Consider the following 25,927-nt stretch of genomic DNA (forward strand, 5'->3'; position numbering starts at 1 on the left):
ATAACAGGGCAAGAAGTCTTAAATGCAGTAAGTCAAGCAAAAGTTGATAAATCGCCTGGACCGGATGGGCAATCAGCTAAGTATTACAAGAAACTGAGTGAACAGTTTGTGAACCCTCTAAATGATCTGATGAGTGAAATTCTAAAAATAAGGAAGGTTCCAGAGACATGGAAAGAAGCATATATAACACTAATTCCAAAACAAGAGCCAGTTAAAAATTATAGACCTATTTCTCTATTAAACAATGATTACAAGCTGTTTGTGTACATCTTAGCAACCAGATTAAAAAAGGCTTTAGAGGAATATATTCATAGAGACCAAGCAGGGTTTCTACCAGGAAAACAAATGAAAGATAATATAAGAAATATTTTGAATATAATAGAATACCTGGAAGTTAGAAATGAAAAACAAGCGGCCCTAATGTTTATAGACACAGAGAAAGCCTTTGATAATATCTCTTGGGACTTTATGAAAAAAGTCCCAGAAGAGATGGAATTTGGAGAAAATATATGAGGGGAGTCCAAGCTATTTACTCAGAACAAAGAGCAAAACTAATTTATGTATGCTGCAACAGAAGCAAGAATCTTGATTGCACAATATTGTAAGACAAAAGAAATACCATCAAAGGAATCATGGCAAGAAAAGCTAATGAAGTATGCAGAATTGGCTAAGCTAACAGACAAACTACAAGAGGACAAAAAGGATTTCAAAGGAGTCTGGGAACTATTTATAGTTTATTTGCAGAAACAACAGAATGGACTGGATTCACTGGCAGGATTTGAATAAACTTTTACAACTTCATTTGTGTAACAGATATTTTAGAGAAATGATAAGGGATTTTATTTTTGTGTAGGAAAAGCAGGGTACAATAAATAAAACTAAATAACTCAGCGCGGGGGAGGGGGTTGAGGTAAGTCCAGAGGAGGGGAGGGAGAATAATTGTAAATAACATGATGAATGAGATTTGTATCATTAATTGTTATAAAATTCAATAAATATATATATTTTTTAAAAAACAGTCTTTTGCTGCCAACAAAATAGACCTCTGTAATATGCTAGAATAATATATTTCACAAGGCAAATATCCTACAGGAGCATAACTACTTGGGTGTTACATATGTTTTCAGTTTGTGCTGAGCCAGCCAAGCTAAAGAAATAGTCCTAATTGGAAAATGCTTTTTGTTTACTTAAAGCAACTGCAGTAGCCAAACTCAGATTATTTAAATGGTTCCTATCAATAAATTTCAACACCTTTTAGGATTGCCTTGGCAACTGATAATTTTCAAAGGAAAGTCAATATTTAGAATTCTAAACTGATGTTATAGCTCTAAGCTTGACATTGCCTATTGATTGATTCATTTGTTTCTTCAGATACATTACGTACAAAATCTTCTCTAGCTCCAAGTCTGTTTTGTCTCTCCTTCTCCAAAAGTTCTTCCAGAATAGACCAAGCCGTAAGACTGATGCCTGGCCTTAAATGTAGGGGTTTGTGGAGAATATTTTCATACATCTCAGCAACATCACGGCAGTAAAAGGGCGGCTGGAGAGGGCAAGGAAAACACACAATTAGGATGCTAAACTAAAAATCACTAGGCTTATTCAAGAAATGTCGATAAATGAATAATTTTGAATGTTCACTCATGCTAGATTGGACAGAGTTCACTTCAGAGATCACAAGGCAGAATAGTCAAGAACATCTGTTTAATCTGTGTAGCAAGTTCATGTCATATAAAGGCAAGAAAGGGGCTTTTTTGACCACCACTTTGGAGTTCTTGTCTCTTGGATAAAGTAGCTTATGAAGCACTATCAGCCCTTCTTAATAGCTGATTTAAGAATTTTGCTGAAAACTGTTATACACCAGAACAATATAAATAGCAACTATATACAAAAATTGCTTGTAGTGCAAGCAATTGTGTGGCCTTTTTTGAGGTCAGTAAAGCATTTTATAATAAAGAGAGAAGAGGAAGAGTAACCCTCCCCAGCATTCTCCTACATGCAAGAAAAACATGTTCTTCAGCATAAGTATTACAAGCCTGTAATAGATACATTTTACTCTAGTATCAAGGAGAAATACAAGAGCAAATGAGAACATGTTGTTTATGTCCTGGACATTGACACTGGCAGCCTTTTCTAGCTAATTCCATTCTATTTAGCAATGAATAGCATCATTGCCACTTCAGTTGTCTGTTCCATCTGTGCCGGGTGACATAATCTGTTTCCAGTAGAAAGTCAGGAAATTAACAACATAAAACCAAAAGCAGCACTAGACAATGCAACAAGATCTGCTAAGTATTTATCAAATTTTATTAGGCAGTCAAACCCAACAAAACCAAGTAACCTGTTCGTAAATATGAATCTGGAATGTGTAAGATGTGTTCTTAATATTGTGAATGATAGGAACAGTTCTGTGAAATCAAAGCATTGGTGCCTCTGATCCAACATCCCATTTCCAGCAGTGAAACACCACAATAGGACAGGAAGACAAAGATTCTCCTCTGTTTCCCCACAACAACCGCTTTGCAGAGACATCTGGAAGTACTGCTTTAAATATAATGCGTGAAAAACATGAAAACACTTACCAGACCATATAGCATTTCATACAAAACAGCACCAAGGCACCACCAGTCTACTGTGTTGTCATAGGGTTGCTTTCTGATCACCTCTGGGGCCAGGTACTATAGAGGAAAAGAAGTTTGACTACTTACTCAGAGAGACAGCTCCTCTTGCCAAATGAAATATTGCATGAGAGAGTATTGTTACTCTGACGAAGGCAGCTCAAAAATGTCTTGATTATAATCTAGTAATATTAGAAATCACTAATAACAGCACTGAAACACATTTCTGTGCACTCATTGCCTTTGCTGTTCTGTTCTAACGAAAAGATTCTGTAAGCTCTCTAGAAAGCTTGGCCCACTGTTAAAGAATCCTTATAGTCAGGTCTGTGCAGAGATTGTCTGAGACCCAGAATGGGAGTCTTGTTAGAATAAAGTTATAAACACAAACAAAAAGGCAGCCAGTGCTTAGCTGGACCATCCGGCCAGCTTAGCCGTCTAAGGCACAGGGTATGTGTACCTGGCTGTCCCCAGTCTGCATGGGCCTGATTATAGTTAACTGTAACTTTGAGAACTAGTGTCCAAATGTATTCCCCCCCCCCCTTCTTCCCTTTGTGTTGCATCTTTTAGGTTGTCAGCCTGAGGGAAGAGACCCTCCTTTTTAAAAAAATGATCTGAAAGCCTTTTTGGCTGAAGAGTGGGGTACCAATGCATTAAATAAATAATAAAATAGCATTCCCCCCAATGTTTAGCCTGTGTTCATTTTCTTACAATGTATACTTAAAATATTGTTTCCAAGTCTGTCACTACAAGGCCCATATATGCACTAACATTTTCCCCACTAAGAAAACATAGCAGCTGAAATGATTTTGCCCTTGTGACAAAGCCTATGAGTTTGCTTTTCAGTAAAAAGAGCACCAGCACAGAGTAGCATGTAGCTTGTCTCTTACATTGGTACAGACCCACTGATTCAAACACTTCCTCCCCACCACAGCAAGGTTTTGCAAAATCCACTGCAAAATATTTTCTTAAATCGTGCAAAGAAATTTACATACCTCTGGTGTACCACAAAATGTTGCTGTAGTTTCTGAAGTAGCAATTCCTTCTTTACAAAGCCCAAAATCTGTTAAAACAACATGCCCCTGCATTGAAAACAAACATTTCACTGTAAAATAATGCAGGGTGTTAGGGATCATATTAAAAATAAAACCTGGGGCAACAGGAAAATATATTTAATGCCTACCAGTGAATCTAGAAGGATATTCTCTGGCTTCAAATCCCTGGTCACACACACAAAAAGAAACAGATAGTTCAGAATAGGATTGTAAGTAGCACGTTTAGCAAGTAATACCCACTGTCTTACATAAGCTTTTAAAAAGAAAACAGGCCTCTGTGGAAACCATGCTTTGTGAGCATGAGAAACAAATGCACATACAATAATACAAAATGCTGACATTCAGCTTTGTGGTCATTTAGACTACAACTAAATGTTGTAAATTATTACCTGTAATTATTATAAATTATTACCTGTATACAATGTTTATGGAGTGTAGGTAACCCAATGCACTGGCTATTTCAGCAGCATAAAACCTGGCTCTGTGTTCAGGAAAGGAACGCTCTTTTTGCAGATGAAAGAAGAGCTGCAAATATGCAGAGTGCAAGTTAAAAGAATGCAACATTAAAAACAAAATAGATGGTGTCATTCTTAATGATAGATTAGCAGAACTAGCGATTTCCCTATGAACAACTATCAAAACAGTGAAAATAGATTCTCTGTGTGCATAATCATTCACATCCTTCACATCCTTCCTTTAATCATTTCCTTAGTTTGTCACATCTGTAGGCCCAGCATACTTGGGCCACAGCTGGTAAATGAGGTAGATTTATGTTTAGATGTGGGGCTAATATAAACTGCTACTGTGATGGTGTAAGCTGGTTGTTCCATATGCTGAGAATCAACACCATATTTCCAGCAGACTTGCTACAGAATCTAAGTGATGCAACAATATAACCATCTTGAATTAAGTTGACTCAGTTCATTATTGCAGCTTCTAAGTGAGTCTAAACTAGCGGTTCTGTTGATTTCAATGGGCACCACATTGCCACAATAGAAAGACCCAAAAATATACCTACCTCCCCTCCATTAACAAAATCCAGAACAAAGTAAAGCTTCTCTGTAGTTTGGAATGAATATTGCAATCCAACTAAAAATGGATGCTTCACATTTTTCAACAGCACATTACGTTCAGCCATAATATGTTTTTGCTGCAAGGAAGTGAAAGGTCAATAAGTAAATAGGAACAATTTGGTAACTGGGAGGGAAAAATTAAATATCTATTTCCTTTCACCTCTTTCCTGTTGAGAATAATCTTTTTCTGCAGCACTTTAACGGCATAGAACTTCCCATCCAGTTTTCGTTTTGCAAGAAGAACCTGAAGAAGAATTTGCATATAGCATGAAAGTCTGTTCTTGCACTAAAGTGTTAAAAGTAAAGGAACACCACTAAATTTCAACTTCTTAGCTTTTCACAAATACACAGAGGGTGCAGCCTTTATTAAGACTATCTGTCCCTGTAATAATTAATAATAATAATAATAATAATAATAATAATAATAATAATAATAATAAATTTATATCCCGCCCTCCCTAGCCAAAACTGGGCTCAGAGCAGCTAACAACAGTAAAAATAACACAGTTTACATAAAATCACAATCAATTAATTGAAATACATTCTAAAATCAATTCATTCTAAAATGTAGACCTCTATTGCTACTCTTTCTGGCAGCAGCCGCCCAGGAACTAAGGCAGAGGTTTCTCTCATCACCTGCCAGCTATTCCTTTTTCCACTGGAGATGTAAAGGATTGAACATATAACTCCCTGTACGCAATACATGTGCTGTAATCCTTCACCTCATGCCATCAACAAAAGTGGATTTCTCCACAAAAGAAGCTCAGGTGGAAAAGTATGACAGAAGAATACGTAAAACAATTAAAATTAGGCCTACCTTGCCAAAGCTGCCCTTCCCAATAACTCTCAAGAAGTCAAAGTCTGTTGGTTTAGCACTGGAAGGGATTGAGGAAAATGAGGGTTACTTAAAGTAGTCAAGATGGTAAGACAGTAAAGGTACCCCTGCCCGTACGGGCCAGTCGTGTCCGACTCTAGGGTTGTGCGCCCATCTCACTTAAGAGGCCGGGGGCCAGCGCTGTCCAGAGACACTTCCGGGTCACGTGGCCAGCGTGATGAAGCTGCTCTGGCGAGCCAACACCAGTGCAGCACACGGAAACGCCGTTTACCTTCCCGCTATAAAGCGGTACCTATTTATCTACTTGACCTTAGGGGTGCTTTCGAACTGCTAGGTGGGCAGGAGCTGGGACCGAAAGATGGGAGCTCACCCCGCCGCGGGGATTCGAACTGCCAACCATGTGATCGGCAAGCCCTAGGCGCTGAGGTTTTACCCACAGCACCACCCGCGTCCCTTCTGGTAAGACAGTAGCCATGGTTTTATTTAGCAGTCCAATGACAGACATGGCACACATTCCAACGATCATTATTTATCTTCCAAGTGACCATCCCTTCTATATTATCTGTACTCTTGTCCACAATTCCCATTTAGCCATCAGGCATCTACTCCTTTGCAGCCTCTTTGAGCAACAATCAATCCACATAGCATTTCCTGCTTTATTCATCACTGTCCCCCACATTTGGTTTTGCTTGCTTGTTTTTGCTCAACATTTGTTTCACCAGATTCTCACAACTTTGTCATTTCCCCTTTGGTTTGCACTAAGCTCACAAGAAATATTATCTTGGTACTGATTTGAGAAGGAGGAACTTATTCCAAAGCTGCTCAAAAGGGCAAATACATACATGGAGTTGCTTGATTTTTTTCATGGTTAATAAATTCAGTCTAACGTTTGGTTTATATTTAACTAAAAACCTACTGAGGATTTCCAGATGGCCCCAGGTTGATATTCTGTGAGGTAGAGTTTAGCTGTTGAAAGAAAGAGGATACAAAAGAATAATAAGAGTCACATCAAGGTTTTAATTCTTCCTGACAGTAAGAGCTGTTCGACAGGGGAATTTGCTGCCAAGGGGTGTGGTGGAGTCTCCTTCTTTGGAGGTCTATAAGCAGAGGCTTGACAACCATATGTCAGGAGTGCTCTGATGGTGTTTCCTGCTTGGCAGGGGGTTGGACTCGATGGCCCTTGTGGTCTCTTCCAACTCTATGATTCTATGATTCTAATTATTTTTATTTGCTAGAAAGAACATTTATTCCTACATTCTCAAGAGCAGACCTATCAATCTCAATAGATCTACCCTAACTAAGTATGACTAATGATTCTATAAGATCAGACAACACTTTGTATACCTAGCACTGAATAATAGATGAACAAAGTATGTATACAAGGCTTTAAAGTAAGTAGTGAGAGATCTGGCCTTGAGTATTTCCTTAGAACTAGGATAATCTCAGAGCAGTTTTGATGATAAGCAAGCAGCATCTGCTGTTGTTATGTTTACTATTTTAACATCCTAGATGTGCATGTAACTTGGCTGTTGGAAGATCAAAGGATCCAAACCAATATTATAAATATAATAGTCATAAACTTTACTGGAACACAGGATGCATGGCAATAAAATAGGCAGAAGAATAGAAAGTAGTCCAAGATTCAAATAGTGGAATTACCGTTTATGAAATATCATGTGGACTTAGAAATCTAATTACAGATGAGGAGATACAAGCAGTGCCTTACTTTCCATTGCACTGTACAACAAATCCACACTTTCTAGGAAGGAACCCAGAAGTTTTAATTACCTTTTGACTGTTCCTTTCATCTTCATCTTCAGATGGATCATAATGGTGCTTTGGATTGTTCATCTGAAGAAATGCTTGGACATCTGGGCTAAAAAAAGGATGGAGGTTAAATCCATCCATTATAAATAATAGTACATTTATACTTTTGCAATGTGAACAGAGGAAGCTTCTCTATTTCACTACTTTCAGAAAGAAACATTACCAAATTTCTATTTTATCTGCACACGAGCAGAAATAAAACAGGAGCAGAAACTATAATGACTACGTAAAATAGAAACCAAATCAGGGAGTGAATCTACCTGCATTATTCCCTATTTTTATTCAATTTCCATGTTATAATTTCAGAGTTTGTTAATTAGAACCAAATTTCCACTTCCACTTCTAAAGTGTATACTAATTGGATAACTTGTGAATGCCACCTGGAATAAGCCATTTCCTTTCTAACACCTTCAGCATTACTATCATTTTCTGTTTCTAATTTGCTAATTTAATTAAAACTAAACTTATACTAGCACAGAGAAAATTGCAAATTGCAAATGTAAAGCAACAGAAACTCCAGCAGCAAAACCTAGTGCCACGGTCAATGAACTCTGCTAAAAGCCTTCTTTAAAAATAAAAAAAGGCTTTGTGTTAACAAGCTACAGGGAAGTCAGCCAGGAAGTTGCCAAGCTTGCCTCAGGTGGCATATGTCCTACCATGGAATAGGTATTGCTCTGTATTTGTACAATTCAGGCATAGGCAAACCCGGCCCGCCATATGTTTTGGGACTACAACTCCCATCATCCCTAGCTAACAGGACCAGTAGTCAGGGGTGATGGGAGTTGTAGTCCCAAAACATATGGAGGGCAGAGTTTGCCTATGCCTGGTACAATTCTTATATCCCTTGTGGATGGGTATAATAACAATGCCTCCCCCTTTAATCATAGAACATGAGGAGGTACATTTGGAAAGAGGCACTCCTGGAGAGATACAGGCCTCTGACCTTGAAGGTTTTAAAAGCTGCTGTCAGCACCTTCAGTTGGACCTGGAAACTAAAAGAAACCCACATGGCTGAGCCAGAACTGGAACAACATGCTCCCTGTGACCCTTATTTCTCAAGAGAAGCTCAGCATGCTGCAGTAGCCAATTCATGAGTGCATCAAGTCTAAATGGCCCAGGGAAGATTACAAATCAGGGAACAAGAGTGGGTGTTTCAAATCTTTAAAGCATGTTGTCCACATCCTTGGACAACAAGAATTTAAAATACCTATCAGGAGTGGACCAGCAGATAATTCAGATACTGCTCTCAGACTTCACCAATAACAAAATTTGTGTGGGTGGATGCAAGAGATTTTATCTGATAAAATGTTTAAGAGAGAGATTTATTTTAACATGAAAGCTCAACATTTGGGCTTTTTTATCACCTTAGCACAGAATTAAAATGGAGCTTTAAACTTCACCCAAGTTTTCTTCCCATCTCTCCAGCAGCCTCATATAATAGAGCTCTGGATTAAAACCAGGAACATACCCAAGACTACTGTCTGAGAAGGTAATGTCTAAATTCAATTGAACCATGAGCCAGACTATATTGGCAATTTCATTAAGCCACCAGGCTGGTGACAGGAAGGCTGGCATCAACAGGCAAATTCCTCAGAAAGTTCTGGAATCAGTCTCTGAAGATGGACCAGTCAGAGAAGCTCAAATTTTGTACCCTCATTAATCTTATTGAAGCACTTCAGGAACATCTAACTCTGCATAGTGACATGTGGCTAAGAAAAACAGTATGTCCGGGCTTCTTTTCAGATTCTTTAACATGTTTTGCCAACTAGTGAAACTGCACCGTCCAGAAACCTCTGTTTCTTCTATTTAGATAAAGTGTAACTTCAAAGTATTATTGAGGCTTGAATGATGATCATCAAAGGCATGCACAATATTTAATTATAATTTTATATTTATGAAAGTAACAGCTTTGAGAACTTTCCTTTGGGATGGAAAGGTAGGATTTAAAAAAATCTCATAATAAGTCTTATTTAGGGAAGTCAATGACTGATGAACATTAGACCTTCCTTCCTGGAGCAAACCAGTCCATCTAGTTGAGCATTCTGTCTAATCGCAGTCAGCCAGATGCCCCTGACATACTCTCAAGGAAGACCTCATGGTGATTAGCCTTTCCTTTTTGCATGTGTAGCATCGGGTAGTCACAGGTGCAATTTTTTTAAAAAAACTGCTTATAGTGGAGTACTTAGAAGCAATTTGTAAATCGCTTCCTTATACGGTCGATAACATACCCTTATTTCTAGGGAAATATATGTGTGTGTTAACTTACTGATTGCAAAGTTCTGGCTGTCGTACTAAATTCTGAATGAATTCATTCAACCCTGCTCTTCTCTGCTTAATGAAATCTGAAAGAAAATTAGGAAGGACCATATATTAGATTTCTTTTTTTTAAAAAATGAAGTTTACACTTTTTTCCAGATTACTTCAGTGTTAATCAGTTCCATAATGTAAAGACAAAGGCCCACATGCTCCTGTTATCCTGACTGTATCCTCTAAGGGTCAATGGGTTGGTGAAACTGACTAGACCAGATTGCAAGAAGCGTCTGGTCTTCAGACAAATAAGAGCTCTTACAAAAAAAATAAGAGATACACAAATACATGTGAATACGCACCAATCCTTTCAAACAACAGTTTTAGTTCCACAAATGTTTCAGACAATTAAAATGGAGGAGGGAAGGCTTGGGCCGATGACATGTTGGGACAGCCCCATGGTCGTCATGGCAGCCATGAAGTCCTGAGCTGCCGATTGCCTCTGCATGGATGTCAAAGTCCCCCCAAACCAGCAGTCCTGGAATCCTCAAGACCAGCTCTTTCAGCAAAGGCAAGGACACTGCTGGGCAGTGTGGCAGGAGGTGAACCAGCAGATTCTCTATTCTGTCCTGATTGTCCAATGCTGGGAACACACACTCTAGATCCTGCCCCCACCCCACAACTGGACAGAGGGCCTGGAGAGAGAGAGAATTTCTAGGGACCACAGCTACTCCCCAACCCTCAAGTCTACCCAGATACTGCACTGGGTGGGCACAGCTGGGTGATGCCAACTGTACCCTGTTCACCCACCCAAGTCTTAGTGATGCAGACCAGATCGGCCTGCTCATCCACAATCAGATCATGGATGAGGGAGGTCTTATTCAGAGTTGACCTGGCATTCAGCAGCAGCAGTCTCAAAGGCTGACTTATACGACAACTGCAATTCCCCAGTTGGAGGAGGGTCTGGCACTCAGGACAATCACTAAGTGCCTGTGCTGTGTGCCCCTTACTTGGCCTGCTCTACCTCCCACAGCACACCTCTCCCTACCCTGTAGATACTTGCTTCATTACCCATTTATTATCCTATCATCCAATCTTTACAAAATTTAACAAAGAAATAAATCTGGTGCAATATGTATGGATATAATATATGCAGTAGAAAGGACATGTTGAATGAATCAAGGTTGACAGCTGAGTTTGAGAAGATATAACAGAAACTTTATTTGCATTTAAGTAAGCATAAATTAGTCTGGTTGTTTACAGAATTGCTAAAATGGAAAGTAATTCACATCCCTTATATTTTATTAGCATTATACATTCCACAATGGACCAGAATATACCACATACAATATAACAAAGGAATGGTAGTGATGTGCATGAAACCTGCTGCATTAAGCACTATCATGGTTTTTTAAATAAAAACAACACACACACCCCTGATCCTTAATGCGCTTGAGTTGGCAGAATTCCACTGATTAACAAAGTCTTGATTTCAACCTGTTTCAAAAGTCTTAAGCTATGAATAGAATGAAGTCAGCACTGAACCAAGATTTTCAAGGGATCTAATCACAGATTTGTGCAGAGAGACTTAAAGGTCAAACCATCCCTTTGCTTGGTAAGGGTTTGTGCCACATGTCAGTCCACAAAGAATCAACATAAAATGTGCCCCAAGAGGAGGGTCATAAACAAACACTACGCGCTACAAGTACGTGGTACCAGCAGATCAGATGGCTCAAAAGCTAAGAACTCTAATACCGTCATACTGTATTACTATTAAAAATAACTTTAAACAGACACTGTGTTAGAGTTTATTGGCATTATAAACACAAATAGTATTTTTTACTTTGCAGCAGTACTTTAGAATATAGACATGCCAGGAAAAACATAACAACTTCATCCACAAGCCATACAATGATGCAACTAATCCTGCATGCCAAAAATACCTCGTTCCGTTCTCCCCCAAGCCCCAGAACTCTAGCCCGACCCTGTGCTGAGTGAAAAGCTGCTTTTACTTCTCAGGGGAGTTTCAAAGGGGGGGGCAGAGGGGTCACAGCTAAAAGACCTGTCGAGATTGTGCTTGTTATCTCACTTACATACCATTTGTATGTGGACGTTCAGGAAATGCAACCCATAATGCCATACATTCACCATCGCCTGCATCATACATTTCTACATAAAATCCAAATGTCGCATGTGCAATGTTGTACTTGTAGCTTGGGGATTTTTAAACCCCTGTGGTCCTCCCATTATTTACCCATCCCTTTTCTTGCAAGTGTATTTTCAGGTCTACAAGCAGATGTATGACGTTGATTGCAAGGTAAATCAGCTTAATGTTTTCCTCTACTGTACAGACAAATGTTCCCAAGGAAAGAAAATCAGACACTGCACTCTGGCAATCAGCTACTTTGAATTAATACTCTGTGGATTTTGAAAGACAGAGAACACACATTCACCAATCAATGCACATCAGTTACACCGTGTGAAAGTTACTGGCAAGTTGTAGTTAATAGGCAAGGATTTCCCATAAAGGCAAAAAGCAACCAAAAAAGTCCACCGACTTTTGGCCTATGGTATCTAACTCCAACCATTTAGTAGGCTTTAAAAATAGCCTCTGCAGACACTGTTTATTAAAAAGCAATAAAAGAAGAAAAGAACTTATGTGACTTACCTGGATCAAAATTGTCTCCAAATATTCTTTTAGCAGGAATCTTCAAGTTCATAGTGGGAAATTGTTTCCTTAGCTGAAATACACAAAACACACAGGTAGTTTAACTTTGGAGTATAGATACCTTCCAGACACAGTTGTATTGGCAGAGGGTCATCCCTTGATTCAATTTTAGCACGACTCCCTTTACTTACTGTATTATACAGTTTATCAAACTCAGCGTATCGCCTGAAGACGAACCATTCATTATTGCCAACTGAGACCAAAACTTTGTAAACCTGTAGGGATACAAAAGTAAAATTAGTGAGAAATGCAAAGATTAAAATAAAACAGTTGTGAGTTAATGAACCTGTGTACGTTTGTTGCTCGTTTACCTATTAAATCTTTGAGCCTGAGTTTTATACATAATTACAGGATGAGCCTGAAAGCACACTGCATTCTCCAATACAGGGCTGCTGAACACATTAGGATTTTTCAACATGAAGATACCAAGAGCGTCAGTGCAGAACACCCAAAAGTAAATGCCACAGCAATAAGAGCTTATTGTTAAAATTGCATATATAGAACAGCATGTTTCAGCATTGCTATGTCCTGTTAAGTATTTTGGATCCCTGGACCCGTGAGAAAAACATGACTTATGGAATGGGATTTTCCTTTCTCCTTCTTCCCACGGTGCTCATCAAAGAGTCAGTCTTGAATGCTGGGGAATCATTAGAGAGGTGTGGAGGCTGCAGAAGGGTGGGAGAGTCAGCAAAGGTTTTGGCCTCTCTTGTACAAATGGATATGCCTTTTCACTTGTGCTAGATACTTTTTGATCTATGCCAGTAAAAACAGACTTTTACAATATTTCCAGGGTCTAACATCCAGGGAAACAAAATGTTTCTAGGAGTAGCTTTTAAATTAAACGTTAATGAAAGTGAAAAGTTGCAGATATAAACTAGAGTTGTGTTAGATTTATCCCGAAAAGGTTGAAAATGTACAGTAGTTAAGCAATTGCTTAAAAAGAATGTAGTGCAAGAACAGTAACCTTCCATAATAACTGAACTGTGCATGATTAGAGAACATATTCTCTAGAAATTAGAACAGCCACTATTTATAGTGGGCAGGACTAGATGCCGCAAAGCTGTACATGTTAAATTAAATGTATGGTTTGCAAATTTACAACGGAGAGTCTTGATTCAAAGGAAACATTAATTTGCACATAGCTTTGCTAGGTACATTTTTAAAGGCAAATTCTACTTTGTATGGTCATCTATTCTTAGCTACTTACAAATCAGGGGGGGGAATCATAGTAGTATACATATTCAGTACATATACAGTGGTGCCCCGCAAGACGAACGCCTCACAAGACGAAAAACCCGCTAGACGAAAGGGTTTTCCGTTTTGGAGGCGCTTCGCAAGACGAATTTCCCTATGGGCTTGCTTCGCAAGACGACAGCCCATAGGGAAATCTCCGGGACAGTGGGGAAGCGCAGCGCGTCTTCCCCACTGTCCTCGGACCTCCTCCGAAGCCTGGCGGCGGGGCGGGGACACCTCCTCCCGCCGCCGGGCTTCGGAAGGATGCCCCGATGCCGGGCGGCGGGGCGGGAAATCCTCCCTCCGCCGCCCGGCATCAGAACGATGCCCCGATGCCGGGCGGCGAGGCGGGAACGCCTCCCTCCGCTGCCCGGCTTCGGGGCATCGTCCCGATGCCGGGCGGCGGGGCAGGAACGCCTCCCCCCGCCGCCCGGCTTCGGGGCATCGTCCCGATGCCGGGCGGCGGGGCGAGAAAGCCTCCCCCCGCCACCGGCTTCGGAACGATGTCCCGAAGCCGGGCGGCGGGGCCGCGAAGCCTGGGCGCGCTGGCAACTCTCCGCAAGGAGCGCTCCCGCTGCTTGCGGAGAGGTCCGCGAAGCCTGTCCTGGACCTCTTCTGAAGGCAGGCGGGGGGCAAAAGTCTTTGTCCCCCCTGCCTGCCTTCCCAGGGGCTTTTAAATCGCCCCAGACAGCGGAGAAGTCCTCCGCTGTCCCGGGCGATTTTAAAATGCCGCCCGCCAGAAGAGGTCGGGGGAAGGCGGTTTCCATAGGAACGCATTAATTGATTTTCAATGCATTCCTATGGAAAACCGTGCATCGCAAGACGAAAAACTCGCAAGACGAAGAGACTTGCGGAACAAATTAATTTCGTCTTGCGAGGCACCACTGTACATGGCAAAGGACACCAGGGGAAACATCTAACCAATAATCAATGGCAATTTATTTTCACATCCATTCTGGCTATTTCTGCAAGTATAAGCACAACAAAAAACCATGGTAAATGGAATAGTGCTATTACTGCTACTACTATTAACCCAGTGGTATTTCACACTAGACAATACAGTGGTACCTCGGGTTAAGTACTTAATTCATTCCGGAGGTCCGTTCTTAACCTGAAGCACCACTTTAGCTAATGGGGCCTCCTGCTGCTGCCGCGCCGCTAGAGCATGATTTCTGTTCTCATCCTGAAGCAAAGTTCTTAACCTGAAGCACTATTTCTGGGTTAGTGCAGTCTGTAACCTGAAGCGTATGCAACCTGAAGCGTATGTAACCCGAGGTACCACTGTATACAATAGATTCACTGTTTGGATTACTCAAACTGCTAAAAAAGAAGGATGGGAGAAAATTGGATTTTTTAAAAACACAAATGATGGAAATGTTTACAGATTAAGAAACTCTGGATAAGCATTTCTGGATGTGAACTCGAACTGCATTAAGAAGTAATCAGGTTAAGATGTATAAATAATACTACAGATTAAGAACTGGAGCAGCTGGTAATATGTTACTAATGGCATATTGATTGCTGCCAAATGGAAACTCCCAACCATTCCAACTATAATGAAGTAGCTTAACAAGGTTTGTCACACAAAGCTAAACTAGAGTTTCATGTATAATATGTGCAATTATAAAAATCATTTTTGTTGTCTCACGCCATCTATTTGCTAGGTACTGTCAGCCTTTCTCAACCTTGTGTCCCCAGATGTTTTTGGCCTAAAACTCCTATCATCCCTGACCACTGGTCCCGTGAGCTAGGGATCATGGGAGTTGCAGGCCAAAAACATCTGGGGACACAAGGTTGAGAAAGGCTGGTCTACACCATCATAATTTAAGTTTTTATATGAGTTGCCACATAATGATCATACAGCAAAGTAAAAATATAAGTATGCAAATGAGAAAAACAGGTTGAATGTGTTGATTATTTGGGTTTTTGTTTTCAGTCAAAACTAACACATATTACTAATCAAGGTTTCTTAAATCAGGTGACAGCCCAACCTCTTAAGATATTATCCCCAAAAAATTCTTTATTGCTAGTAACAATCAGGAAGTGCAGCTCATTAATTCCACAGCAGAACCAGCATACCCTCTGGTTCTCAAAGAATTATGAAAAACAAAAAAATACACAAAAAAACCCTATTAAATCCTGAGTTTGCACTTACTTTGGAATTCAACAAACCAATTTAGAAGGCCATAATGTATGTTATGTGAACTCAGATCTCCCAATGGATTTATTTACCTCCTCACTTTAATATGGCCACAGGAGCTCTAGTTTTTGTTTGTTTGTTTGTTTGTTTCTAAATTCATTGTGTGCTTTTGGTTTGTTGTTGATGTTTTTAAGAACATTTTCAAATACAAATATAAGAACTCAACAATTAACAAAATAGCCTTTCTTGTTTGCATGTTGTAAGTAAATGTAAATAATGTTTTTGTCCTCACTATTCTTTACCTACTATCAAGAAGACATTCACTCTTAATTAGTCAATCCATATAACACTATATCCCATAATCCATATGAAGCAGAGGACTCACATTTCATTTCCAAAATAAAAATATACTTTAGCCTTTCCAACCTTCTTATCTATTTATGTTATGAATGGGAAACACTTTTCCTTCAGCGGTCCTAAAGGAGACACCTTGACCCTAATCCTTTTCAGTTTCCCCCAAATTAATTACCCCTCCATGGGATGTGGGTGGCGCTGTGGTCTAAACCACAGAGCCTAGGGCTTGCCAGTCAGAAGGTTGGCAGTTTGAATCCCCACAATGGGGTGAGCTCCCGTTGCTCGGTCCCAGCTCCTGCCAACCTAGCAGTTCGAAAGCACGTCAAAGTGCAAGTAAATAAACAGGTACCGCTCTGGCGGGAAAGTAAACAGTGTTTCGGTGCGCTGCTCTGGTTCGCCAGAAGCAGCATAGTCATGCTGGCCACATGACCCGGAAGCTGTCTGCAGACAAACGCAAACTCCCTCAGCCAGTAAAGCGAGATGAGCGCCGCAACCCCAGAGTCTTCTGCGACTGGCCTTAATGGTCAGGGGTCCCTTTACCCTTACCTTTAATTACCCCTCCAGGCAGCAAAACAACCTGCAGTGGGGAAAAAGGGTGTACCCATCATGCTTTGTTTTTTTTTCTACTCAATTCTAAGAGCAGCTTGTGGGAGGGGTTAATTAGGAATGGTGTAGGATGAAAGTATTAAATATCTCCTCTCACTGCTCCACTCAATATTTTCCTTTTCACACCTATTACAATCCTGACACTTCCTGTTAGTCCCATTTTGATATAACAAGGCCAATTTTTAAGTTCCATTTTGATCTAACAAGACTTCTGCTTTGGCTACATCAAGGAACAGTATTTTCCTTCGGAGGTAAGGAAAGACGGCTATAATATATTTGCATTATATTGATGGAGGGGGTGCCAGAGAGGGTAGGAAGAGTGTTATGATGGTCAACATCATTCAGCTGCAGAGGAAACTGCTCAGCAAAACAAAATTAGACCATGTTTTTGAAAGAAGTACTAGGTTGTTGCCATTACAATCCAGCAATTTCCAAAACCTACTGAAGAAGAATACTATTGAAATATTGTTTAGTCCAATAACAAAATACAGAAGGTTGTCCAATGCCAAAATTACACACAGAATAAAAATACAAATCACATCCAGAGAAGCTACTGGGATGGGGTGGGGAGAAAGAACAGGAAACAATGAAAGGGAAACAGAAGCAAAAGGCACCAAGACTAACAAAGAGGGGAAATAGTGTCATTTAATGTGTTTGCATTCAATGGGTTTTTTTAAATAAATAAAAAGATCCACTGTCTATGCTGTTGCTTTCTGCTTTTTATAATGCTGATCAGCAACTTACCTAAATTTGATCTGCTATGCAGTTCAGATGTTTAAAAGCCTTTAACAACGGAAGTGTTACAATATCCTTGGGATGCACATTTTTATGTGTACTAAATTCTACACTATGCATAAAATCAGAGTTAACACATTAACCTTCACACCCAAATTTGCATATATGCTAATAGGCATGATTTGGAAACAACACTAAACATATTTTGTTTTAAGGGATCAATCAACATCAGGCTTGCTTCTTGTTTCATCTGAACTGAGTTAATCTGAACGATGGTTTGTTGAAACAAGCCAGAATAATAAATGATACTTTGATTCTGGCTTGTTTAAATAAACTCCCGTTTAAACCAGGCATAGGCAAACTCGGCCCTCCAGATGTTTTGAGACTACAATTCCCATCATCTCTGACCACTGGTACTGTTAGCTAGGGATGATGGGAGTTGTAGTCCCAAAACATCTGGAGGGCTGAGTTTGCCTATGCCTAGTTTAAGCTAACCACAGTATTTGGATGTGTAAATAGGGAGCACATACTTCTAATCTCTTCCTCATGCAGGAAGGGAGGGCAAACCATGTCAGCCTAAGGCTAGCTCACATAGTGCTAAATAATGGTTCAACATTACATCCAAACCACGCCATTAACTGAATATGAAATGGAGCACAAGAATAAGCCCCCATTGACTGAGAAAAGTGCTTTATGCTCACATACTTACAGTAAATCTTTTTTTCTTCACTCTGTGTTCATCAGAGCTGGGGATGCTAACACTTGGGCAGCTTTCCTTGACATCCATTATATGTTGTCTTTAGGCAAAAATTCAAGACCACCACACCAGGTATAGCAAAATGTAGAAAATGTCAGCAGTATTGATCTAAAACATGCAGCCTCTCTTGTGTAAATTTACATTCCATCATGCAAACCTTAAATAAAACGAAACAAAAAGTTCAGCAGGTGACTGGTTTGAATCATGGCTGCAAACTAAATTTTAATGATTTTCTAAATAAAGGTTATCTTTCCATGTTTGTATAAAGTGAAGATGATACAGGTGGGATGTCCTGGGAACTGGAGGGCAGTCAAGTCTTAAGAATAATAGCAGCGTGGCTACAGTAAGGCTTGGCGGTTGTAAATGCAGACATAAGAAACGTACCAGTTGTGTTAGGTTCTTTTAACTCCAAAATACCACCATCACTAAAACATGGTTGGTAAATAACAAAATACTACTGTAACTTATTTATGTAACATATATGATATATTCATAGAGCTTTTCATGCATTTTCTTATTAATCCTTACAAGAGGAATATAACATAGATTAGTATTATTATTACATTACAGGTAGGGGCACAGAAATAAAGGTTTGCCTAAAGCCACATGGTTAGTCTGTGGCCAAGATGAGATAGGAACTTCCTTGCTGAAACTTGCAGGCAGGCATTTGTTTGTTTATGTATGCTTGTTTACTCCAAATTAAATCCCTACCTGTGATGGGAATTGGTAAGAGGATACATTAATTATATTTACTCTTCTAGAGATCCACGTGTGTGGGTTAACAAACAAACAAAAAAGTGGCTGGTGGTGCCTATTTTTAAAACCACGGGGCTAGCACACAGAGAACCCTAGTAGCAGAGTATTGAATCCCATTGTTCGACAGATTAATGAAGCGTAGGAATAGGCTATTAAACATTTAAATATATACAGCTGCAAGAAGCAGCTGACTCCCCCATCCTCATGCACTGAAGCAGACCACACTGAAGTAAGTTTAAATATGCTTTACTTACTTAATTGTGGTCACAGTCATGCATTTTCCTTTATGCAACAGCAGTAAGATAATGCAGGTAAAATACTTCATTGAAATACAGCTAGGTTTGACTGCTAAAATCTCCCACAACCTACTCATATAATACTTCATTGGGCCTTATGGTAAGAAGGGCAGGATATAAATTCAATAAATTTGTACATGTGTACAAAAGGTGGTGTCAACACATTAAGGCAGGGAGTGCAATTCTGCTCCTCTTCTCTGCATTTTGACAGTGTGCAAATGACTCTTATCTCCAGTGAGTTGCTCTAGAGGCAGCAGTTTGAGGTTCTTGCTTTGGTGATCTGACCATTTTGCTTAATTTATCCCCAATAAATTTATCTTTCTTTCTTTTTTTCTTTCTTAAATAGCCTTATATATTTATAATAGAAAGGTAATTCTGAAGAACAAGAATATTCCTATCGCCATCCAAAAGTGGTGGTTCAGTACCTAAAATGTGTTTTGTTATTAATCTAAAGTGGGTGAATTATCTGTTTAACTTGTGCTACTATAACAGGAAGCTTATTAAGACCTACTCTGTACACTAAGGCATTTAAAGAGGTATGACCAAATAGATCAAGGCAGTGCTATACTAGGTCAAATTTAAATGATTATATGCAGGCATCTAGAGCAACAACACAGATACAAAGATACAGTATGCAGAAAACAGAGTTGCTCCATTAGGAAAGCAAAAAACAGACAGCCACAATCACAAAATAATGTTACATCAGGGCAAACTAAAATAATGGTTCTTTCAAAGTTTAACAGAATTGTTCTCCAGGCTTTATCTTAAAAAGTTGAGGAATGTAAATAGATGTTGGTAGAAGCTCCATCTGCAACATTTAAGAAAGTGATTGAAGAAGTTATAGGGCAAGTTGTGTCTAGGACTAAAGATCCCAGATTTCAACAAGGCAAACTGGAGCAAAGTATCAATGGCTACCTCTCTCTTTCAAAAGCCAGTAGTTATTGCAATCTTTCTCTAGCATTAAAAAAAAAAGGCACTTATGGTCCCTTGTTAGGCACAGAGAACATGATTGTTATTATATTAGTAAAGCTGATACCGTTTCAAGTTGTCAACATATAATACCCAGTCTAAATAATATACACCTACAATAGTTCCCATCTTAAAATAGAAGTCTATGTTTCAATGGTATGCGCTCTCCCATTTTTCCATAAAGCCACTGTGATGTAATTCTCCTGTTAGGGAGACACCCATGTTTGTGTTGGCTGAAGTGACAAAGCACTTCAAAATTCAGTTATGAGGCTTGTTTTAAACATCCTACTAAAATATAGATTCTGATGAGCCAATTTAGTTTTGTGCTCAGAATTATGTTGCTTCTGAGAAATTCAAGGTTATTAAATAGGTTTGTTTGGATTTAGCAGGCACTGACAGAAAGCAATACATTATCAAGAGCAACGAAAAAATATTTTCTATTGATCTACACTGGCTTACTCGAAAATTGAGAGCATGATCAAGGCAAATGTAAATCAATCAAATGTAGATCAGTCTCACTAATTTAAGAGTTAAAACATGTGATTAAATTGCTTGTATTAAAACACACACACAATGGAAAATTGCATAAATACAGCTAGATTGTGTCCTATTTTTCTGTCAGAATTATTTTGTGCAACTAAGCTAACTCATATTTGCTCACGTACTGCCATTCTGGTGTGTTAATCGGTTAATTTTTAGATTGGTTAATTTTTAGAGCAAGCCATTTAAAATAAAAAAGCCTTTAAACAATATTACTTAAATAAAACAAAACTTTGCATTGAAATACAACTTATAGTACTTCAATCCATTTGAATAACTTTAATAGGTATTTCTAAGACAAGCAGACTCTCAGGCCCACATTCATGTACACACTGTGAACAAATGTCCCAGATTTCTGTGCAGACACGCTTGTCTTTTAAACCATTTTTGTAGAGGGAGGGGAAAATGCAAGCAATTGTTTTCAGCAAATATGAAAAGAGCCACAAGAACCAGTATGGAATTCTGGACAGAGGATGTTGGACTTTTAAGACCTGTCTTCAGAACAGGCATCCATAGGTGGCATAAGTGGCATCCATAGGTGGCAAGACCGCTTCCCTTCCCAGGGGGTTGGCGTGGTGATGCCGCCTGCATCATTGGGATTCCCGGCTGCGTCACGCTCCATGGCCGACCAATCAGGTCGACTGGGGGCATGGCTCACCTGGATTTAAACTTCTGCGTGGCTGGGCTCAGTCTCCTTTGTCTACTGCGCCAGATCTCCCCCCCCCTCTAATTTTATGCGCTCTCCATCTTGGCCTTGCTATGGACTACAGTTGGTCGCCTGTTCTCGGGGGGCAGGTAGGAATTTTCCCACTTAGCAAATTGGCACCAGCCATATGGTTTTCGCCTGCCTTGTAGCAATTGTCACAACTTTGTAATGTTTGGCAGTTAGGCATTTGTAAACATGGTTTGTGGGGCGGAGGTTGTGGCCTTCAGCTGCCCCTCCTCTTTAAGGGTATTCTGTTAAAGGGATCCGGGGGTGTGGTTCCCGTCCGAAGCCCGGGTATGGGCTACAGCCATGCCACGACTCTATCGGGGACCCTGGGGGGGCCCTCACAATTTATGTACATCAATAGCGCTCCCCCTACCAGTGGTTGACCCTTATGAGACTACCTGCGTGACAGGCAGGAGAGATATAGACGGTTCAGTTCCAATGCCTAAGCCAAAACCGCTCACATGTGTAACCAACAAAGTTGTGGCCTAATTTATCCCATTAACACAAAACACTGGTGTCTGTGTTTCATTAGCTAAGGAATGGGGGGGCGGGCCCTTGGGCCCTCGCCATGCAACAAGCAACTCACCAGCTCTCAGCTACAGTTCCTAATCTATGAAAGGAAAACTGCAACCTACAGCCAAAGCTGGTTGTTAGGACAAACAAGAAAGTAAATAGCACCTTTAACACCTATAAAAATAATCAGCAACAATCACTTGACTTTTGTTCCCTTTATGAAGTATTTAAGACCAAGGTTCCCACTCAGAGGATAACTCTCAGTCATTTAGAGATAAGAGAGGCCATTCTAAAGATTACAGAGTTTCTTGTGGAATATGGAGAACAAAACAAAGTAATCAAGCTCAATTCATGAGATAATCTGGAAAAGATGGAAATCCATTAATAGTTGCTACCAGCTCTGAAAACAGGAAATAAGAACAGATGTATAAAGTATTGTAAACCACCTAGCATCCTGGCTTGAGCTGTTGTTTCTAGCTATCTTTTCTGCTTAAGAACATCCTTCTTTCAATTAACAGTCAGATCTTATTAATTCAGCCAAGGTTTTATTACACAAACAATCCAATAGTATTTTAAAATGCAAATATACTATGCATATTAATGTTTTCATCAAGAAACGAAGTGGAGTTCATACATAGAGCAGGAGGCTGAATTATCAGAGAAGTTTGCTAAGTATCCCTGCCCGCCCGTCAAAGTGGACATTGCAACAATAATTAGAGAAATAGTTAGTACAGAGAGCCCATGTGGTAATACTGGTTTGAATGTTGGGCTAGGGCTTGGGAGACTAGTGTTCAAATTCCTATTCAGCCATGACCTTGGGCCAGTCACTGTCTCTCAGCCTAACCTATCACACAAGGCTGTGGTGAGAATAAAATGGGAAGGGGGAAAACCATGTATGCCACCACCTTGAGCTCCTTGGAGTAAAGGTGAGAAATCTAATACATAAATGAACTAACAGAGAGGTACACTGACAGGACCTCTCTCTCCAGCAGATATTGATTTGTGTGAGTATCATGTCCAATCCTTAGCCAAGCAGGAGAACTTCTTGCCTATTTGTCTTGATACACTTCTTTGACCATAACAAGAATGTAGGTTTTGACCTTGTTGGGGTTGGGATTTTTCTGAGCTCTTGCCATGGTGGTCCCATCACCAGGGATTTGACAACGAGAATAACGTCATTAAATGTAATCTGTACACACCAAATGTCAACGTGGACCCTGCTCAGACAGCTTATTGCCTTTGTTTCCAACGAGTTGCTAAATCCCGCAAACGACACAAAAGTCAAAAGAATAAAGTGCCTCCAACTCAGAGAAGATTAAAGAAGAACAAGTACATGTTGTACCTGAACGACTCTAGGGCATGAATTCCAGGAATTAGCATTAAGTAACAGGCTTTTCCTAGTCCAGGAATGTAATGTAATTCAAGGCTAGTGAGACAGGGGGGAAATCTGCAGTGAATACTTGCTGATTTAGAAGGGAACTTCCTTGCAAAAGCGTGGTCTGTACAGACCAATGCTGCTCCCACATGTCATCTTGATTTGGTCCCATCTGTAAAAATCATAGCATAACTGTGGCATGAATGACTTTCATAAAGCATCTGCTAGAATCTCAAGGAGCATAGTAGTCTTGCAACTCTCCCCCTACTACATCAATAGTTTATATCAGGGGTGTCCAACAATCTACTGGTAGATCACGGGGTGTCCATGGTAGATCACTGGACCCGCCCCCCAAAAGCACAACAACTTGGGTAGATCACTGCCAGTTTTAATAGTGGGAGTAGATCTCAGTCTCTTAAAAGTTGGATATGCCTGGTTTATATGAAGGTTTTTCCATTATGTTATTTCAACACAGGAGAAAAAGGTAATATGGAAAGTTTGGATTGTGCTTTACAGCAAAGCACAACTGTTAACAAAAATAAACTGTAAGCAATGTGAGATTATTTGCAGGGATCCCTTACCTTTCAGTCTCTTGGGAGCAAGGTACAAATCCAGCAATGGGTAACGTCAGCGATGAAGAGCTTGCAAACCACAGCTTTGCAAAGATCAATTCTGGCTGCAGGACAGACCTACACACAGCAAAGATATTAAGTTAAAAGAGACTAACCAACCAATATTATCTATTAACTCTTTAATCAACTTTTGTCCATATTTAATATAGCCCTATTGAAAATTTGGTAAATTGGTTATTAATTTTGATAGCACCTTCAACTTCACAGCCAAGTTCAGACTATTACTAGTTCTTAAAGAAGCCTATTCTTAAATACAGTGGTACCTCGGGTTAAGTACTTAATTTGTTCTGGAGGTCCGTTCTTAACCTGAAACTGTTCTTAACCTGAAGCACCACTTTAGCTAATGGGGCCTCCTGCTGCCACCGCGCCACCAGAGCACAATTTCTGTTCTCATCCTGAAGCAAAGTTCTTAACCTGAAGCACTATTTCTGGGTTAGTAGAGTCTGTAACCTGAAGCGTATGTAACCTGAAGCATATGTATCCTGAGGTACCACTGTACCTTATCTCTGTTGGAATAAGCAACAGTCTTTAATTAATACTCATTGTACTGAGAGAAAAGGTCACCAAAAGGTTAATGATTCTATGCCCAGGAAGTTAAGTGTCCTTCTTGAGTTGTGAATTTAGTTTCTCTTTCGCCTTTACTCCTTGCTTATGCAGTAACCAGTAATAGCTGATTACAGTGGTACCTCGGGTTACATACGCTTCAGGAAACCCAGAAATAGTACCTCAGGTTAAGAACTTTTGCTTCAGGACAGAACAGAGAACAGAAATTGTGCTCCAGCGGCACGGCAGCAGCAGGAGGCCCCATTAGCTAAAGTGGTGCTTCAGGTTAAGAACAGTTTCAGGTTAAGAACGGACCTCTGGAACAAATTAAGTTCTTAACCCAAGGTACCACTGTATAGGTTTATAGTTTATGCTTACAGCTGCACCTGCCTTCCTTGTGGTGAGTGAAAAACCTACTCTGCAACAACTATGTTTTTGTGTTCAATTAAAAGGCCTGAAATATCAAATCTGCGGGCTGGGGACAGGGAAACCTTCGGAGCATTTATAACCAAAGTAATTTATAGTCAAAGAAAATCTATTTGGAATTTTGAAACGAATAAGGGTTAACTGCTAGGCACAGCAGCTCTTCAAAATTCATAGTCACATTAAGGCTATGTGCCCTGCTAGTTTTAAAGCACCTGACTGCATGAATAATACAACAGTGGCTGAGCTGTGACACTTCTAGTCACTGAATGTAGTTCAAAGGTCTCAAAACAGCAAACAGACTGTCTTGTAAAACAGACTGTGCAAGTTCCAAAACCGCAGAAATTACTGGGGAGAACCACAACATGCTGTCAACTTGTCCTGGAGATAAATGGGTGGGAATTTATCAGGCTACATTTGCAGTCTTCAGCTACCAGCTTGTCTAATTGTTACTCGCCACACAGATTGCAAGCAAAGCAAGATTTTTTTCCAGTAAATAGAAGGGAGAACTGAAAACATCACCCCACTTCAAAAACCAGGAACTGAAACCATAAAGGGATGAATACACAACTGTGAAGGAAACTCACTGGATTTTTCAAGTGTGTCAATTTAACCTGATCATCAGCCCCATATTTCTACAACTGAAAGTTTCAGTTTTCCTTGACCATGTGTGGATGCAGGCCAGTTTCCTTTGGGCATTAAAGTCCATCATCCACCAGCAGAATTATCAAAATTCCCACCCACCCCTTGCAAGCCAGCTGCTTGTCACTGTTGTCCGTGTATGTGCTCAACTTCCTGCAGGAAGACTAGTCTCACACGGGTACTCAAACCAGGGATTAGCCAGTTACATAGCAGGAAAGGCTATGGCATCACCATTTCAACACAAGGAAACTTTACAGTTTCCCTATGTTGCATACTTTTGTATGAGTACTTAGTATAAACCTGTCATGCCTTGCTTTTGCTTCC

At 40.0% G+C, this 25,927-nt stretch overlaps 1 protein-coding gene across 7 annotated transcripts in view; it reads right to left on the minus strand.

Moving 5' to 3' along the window:
- The window catches only part of LOC309373903 (serine/threonine-protein kinase Sgk3), a 53,227-nt gene that overhangs the window by 2,019 nt on the left and 25,281 nt on the right, over positions 1–25,927 (minus strand). For 3 of the 7 annotated variants that reach the window (XM_081918443.1, XM_081918444.1, XM_081918442.1), the window contains exons 2-16: positions 23,945–24,052; positions 18,155–18,359; positions 12,509–12,592; positions 12,318–12,390; positions 9,669–9,744; positions 7,364–7,451; positions 6,492–6,541; positions 5,558–5,615; positions 4,901–4,984; positions 4,686–4,817; positions 4,080–4,192; positions 3,796–3,832; positions 3,608–3,694; positions 2,580–2,675; positions 1,385–1,540 (exon numbers count right to left, since the gene is read on the minus strand). In XM_081918443.1, coding sequence (XP_081774569.1) covers positions 1,385–1,540; positions 2,580–2,675; positions 3,608–3,694; positions 3,796–3,832; positions 4,080–4,192; positions 4,686–4,817; positions 4,901–4,984; positions 5,558–5,615; positions 6,492–6,541; positions 7,364–7,451; positions 9,669–9,744; positions 12,318–12,390; positions 12,509–12,592; positions 18,155–18,232 — 1,212 coding nt within the window. In that variant the 5' untranslated portion in view covers positions 18,233–18,359; positions 23,945–24,052. Of the gene's footprint in view, positions 1–1,384; positions 1,541–2,579; positions 2,676–3,607; positions 3,695–3,795; positions 3,833–4,079; positions 4,193–4,685; positions 4,818–4,900; positions 4,985–5,557; positions 5,616–6,491; positions 6,542–7,363; positions 7,452–9,668; positions 9,745–12,317; positions 12,391–12,508; positions 12,593–18,154; positions 18,360–23,330; positions 23,536–23,944; positions 24,053–25,927 lie in introns of all 7 variants that reach the window. The other 4 variants (XM_081918446.1, XM_081918445.1, XM_081918447.1 and 1 more) reach the window with 3 other exon arrangements.

The sequence above is a fragment of the Podarcis melisellensis genome (genome assembly GCF_964234715.1).
Source record: "Podarcis melisellensis genome assembly, chromosome: 7".
In the NCBI taxonomy this organism is placed as follows: Eukaryota; Metazoa; Chordata; class Lepidosauria; order Squamata; family Lacertidae; genus Podarcis; species Podarcis melisellensis.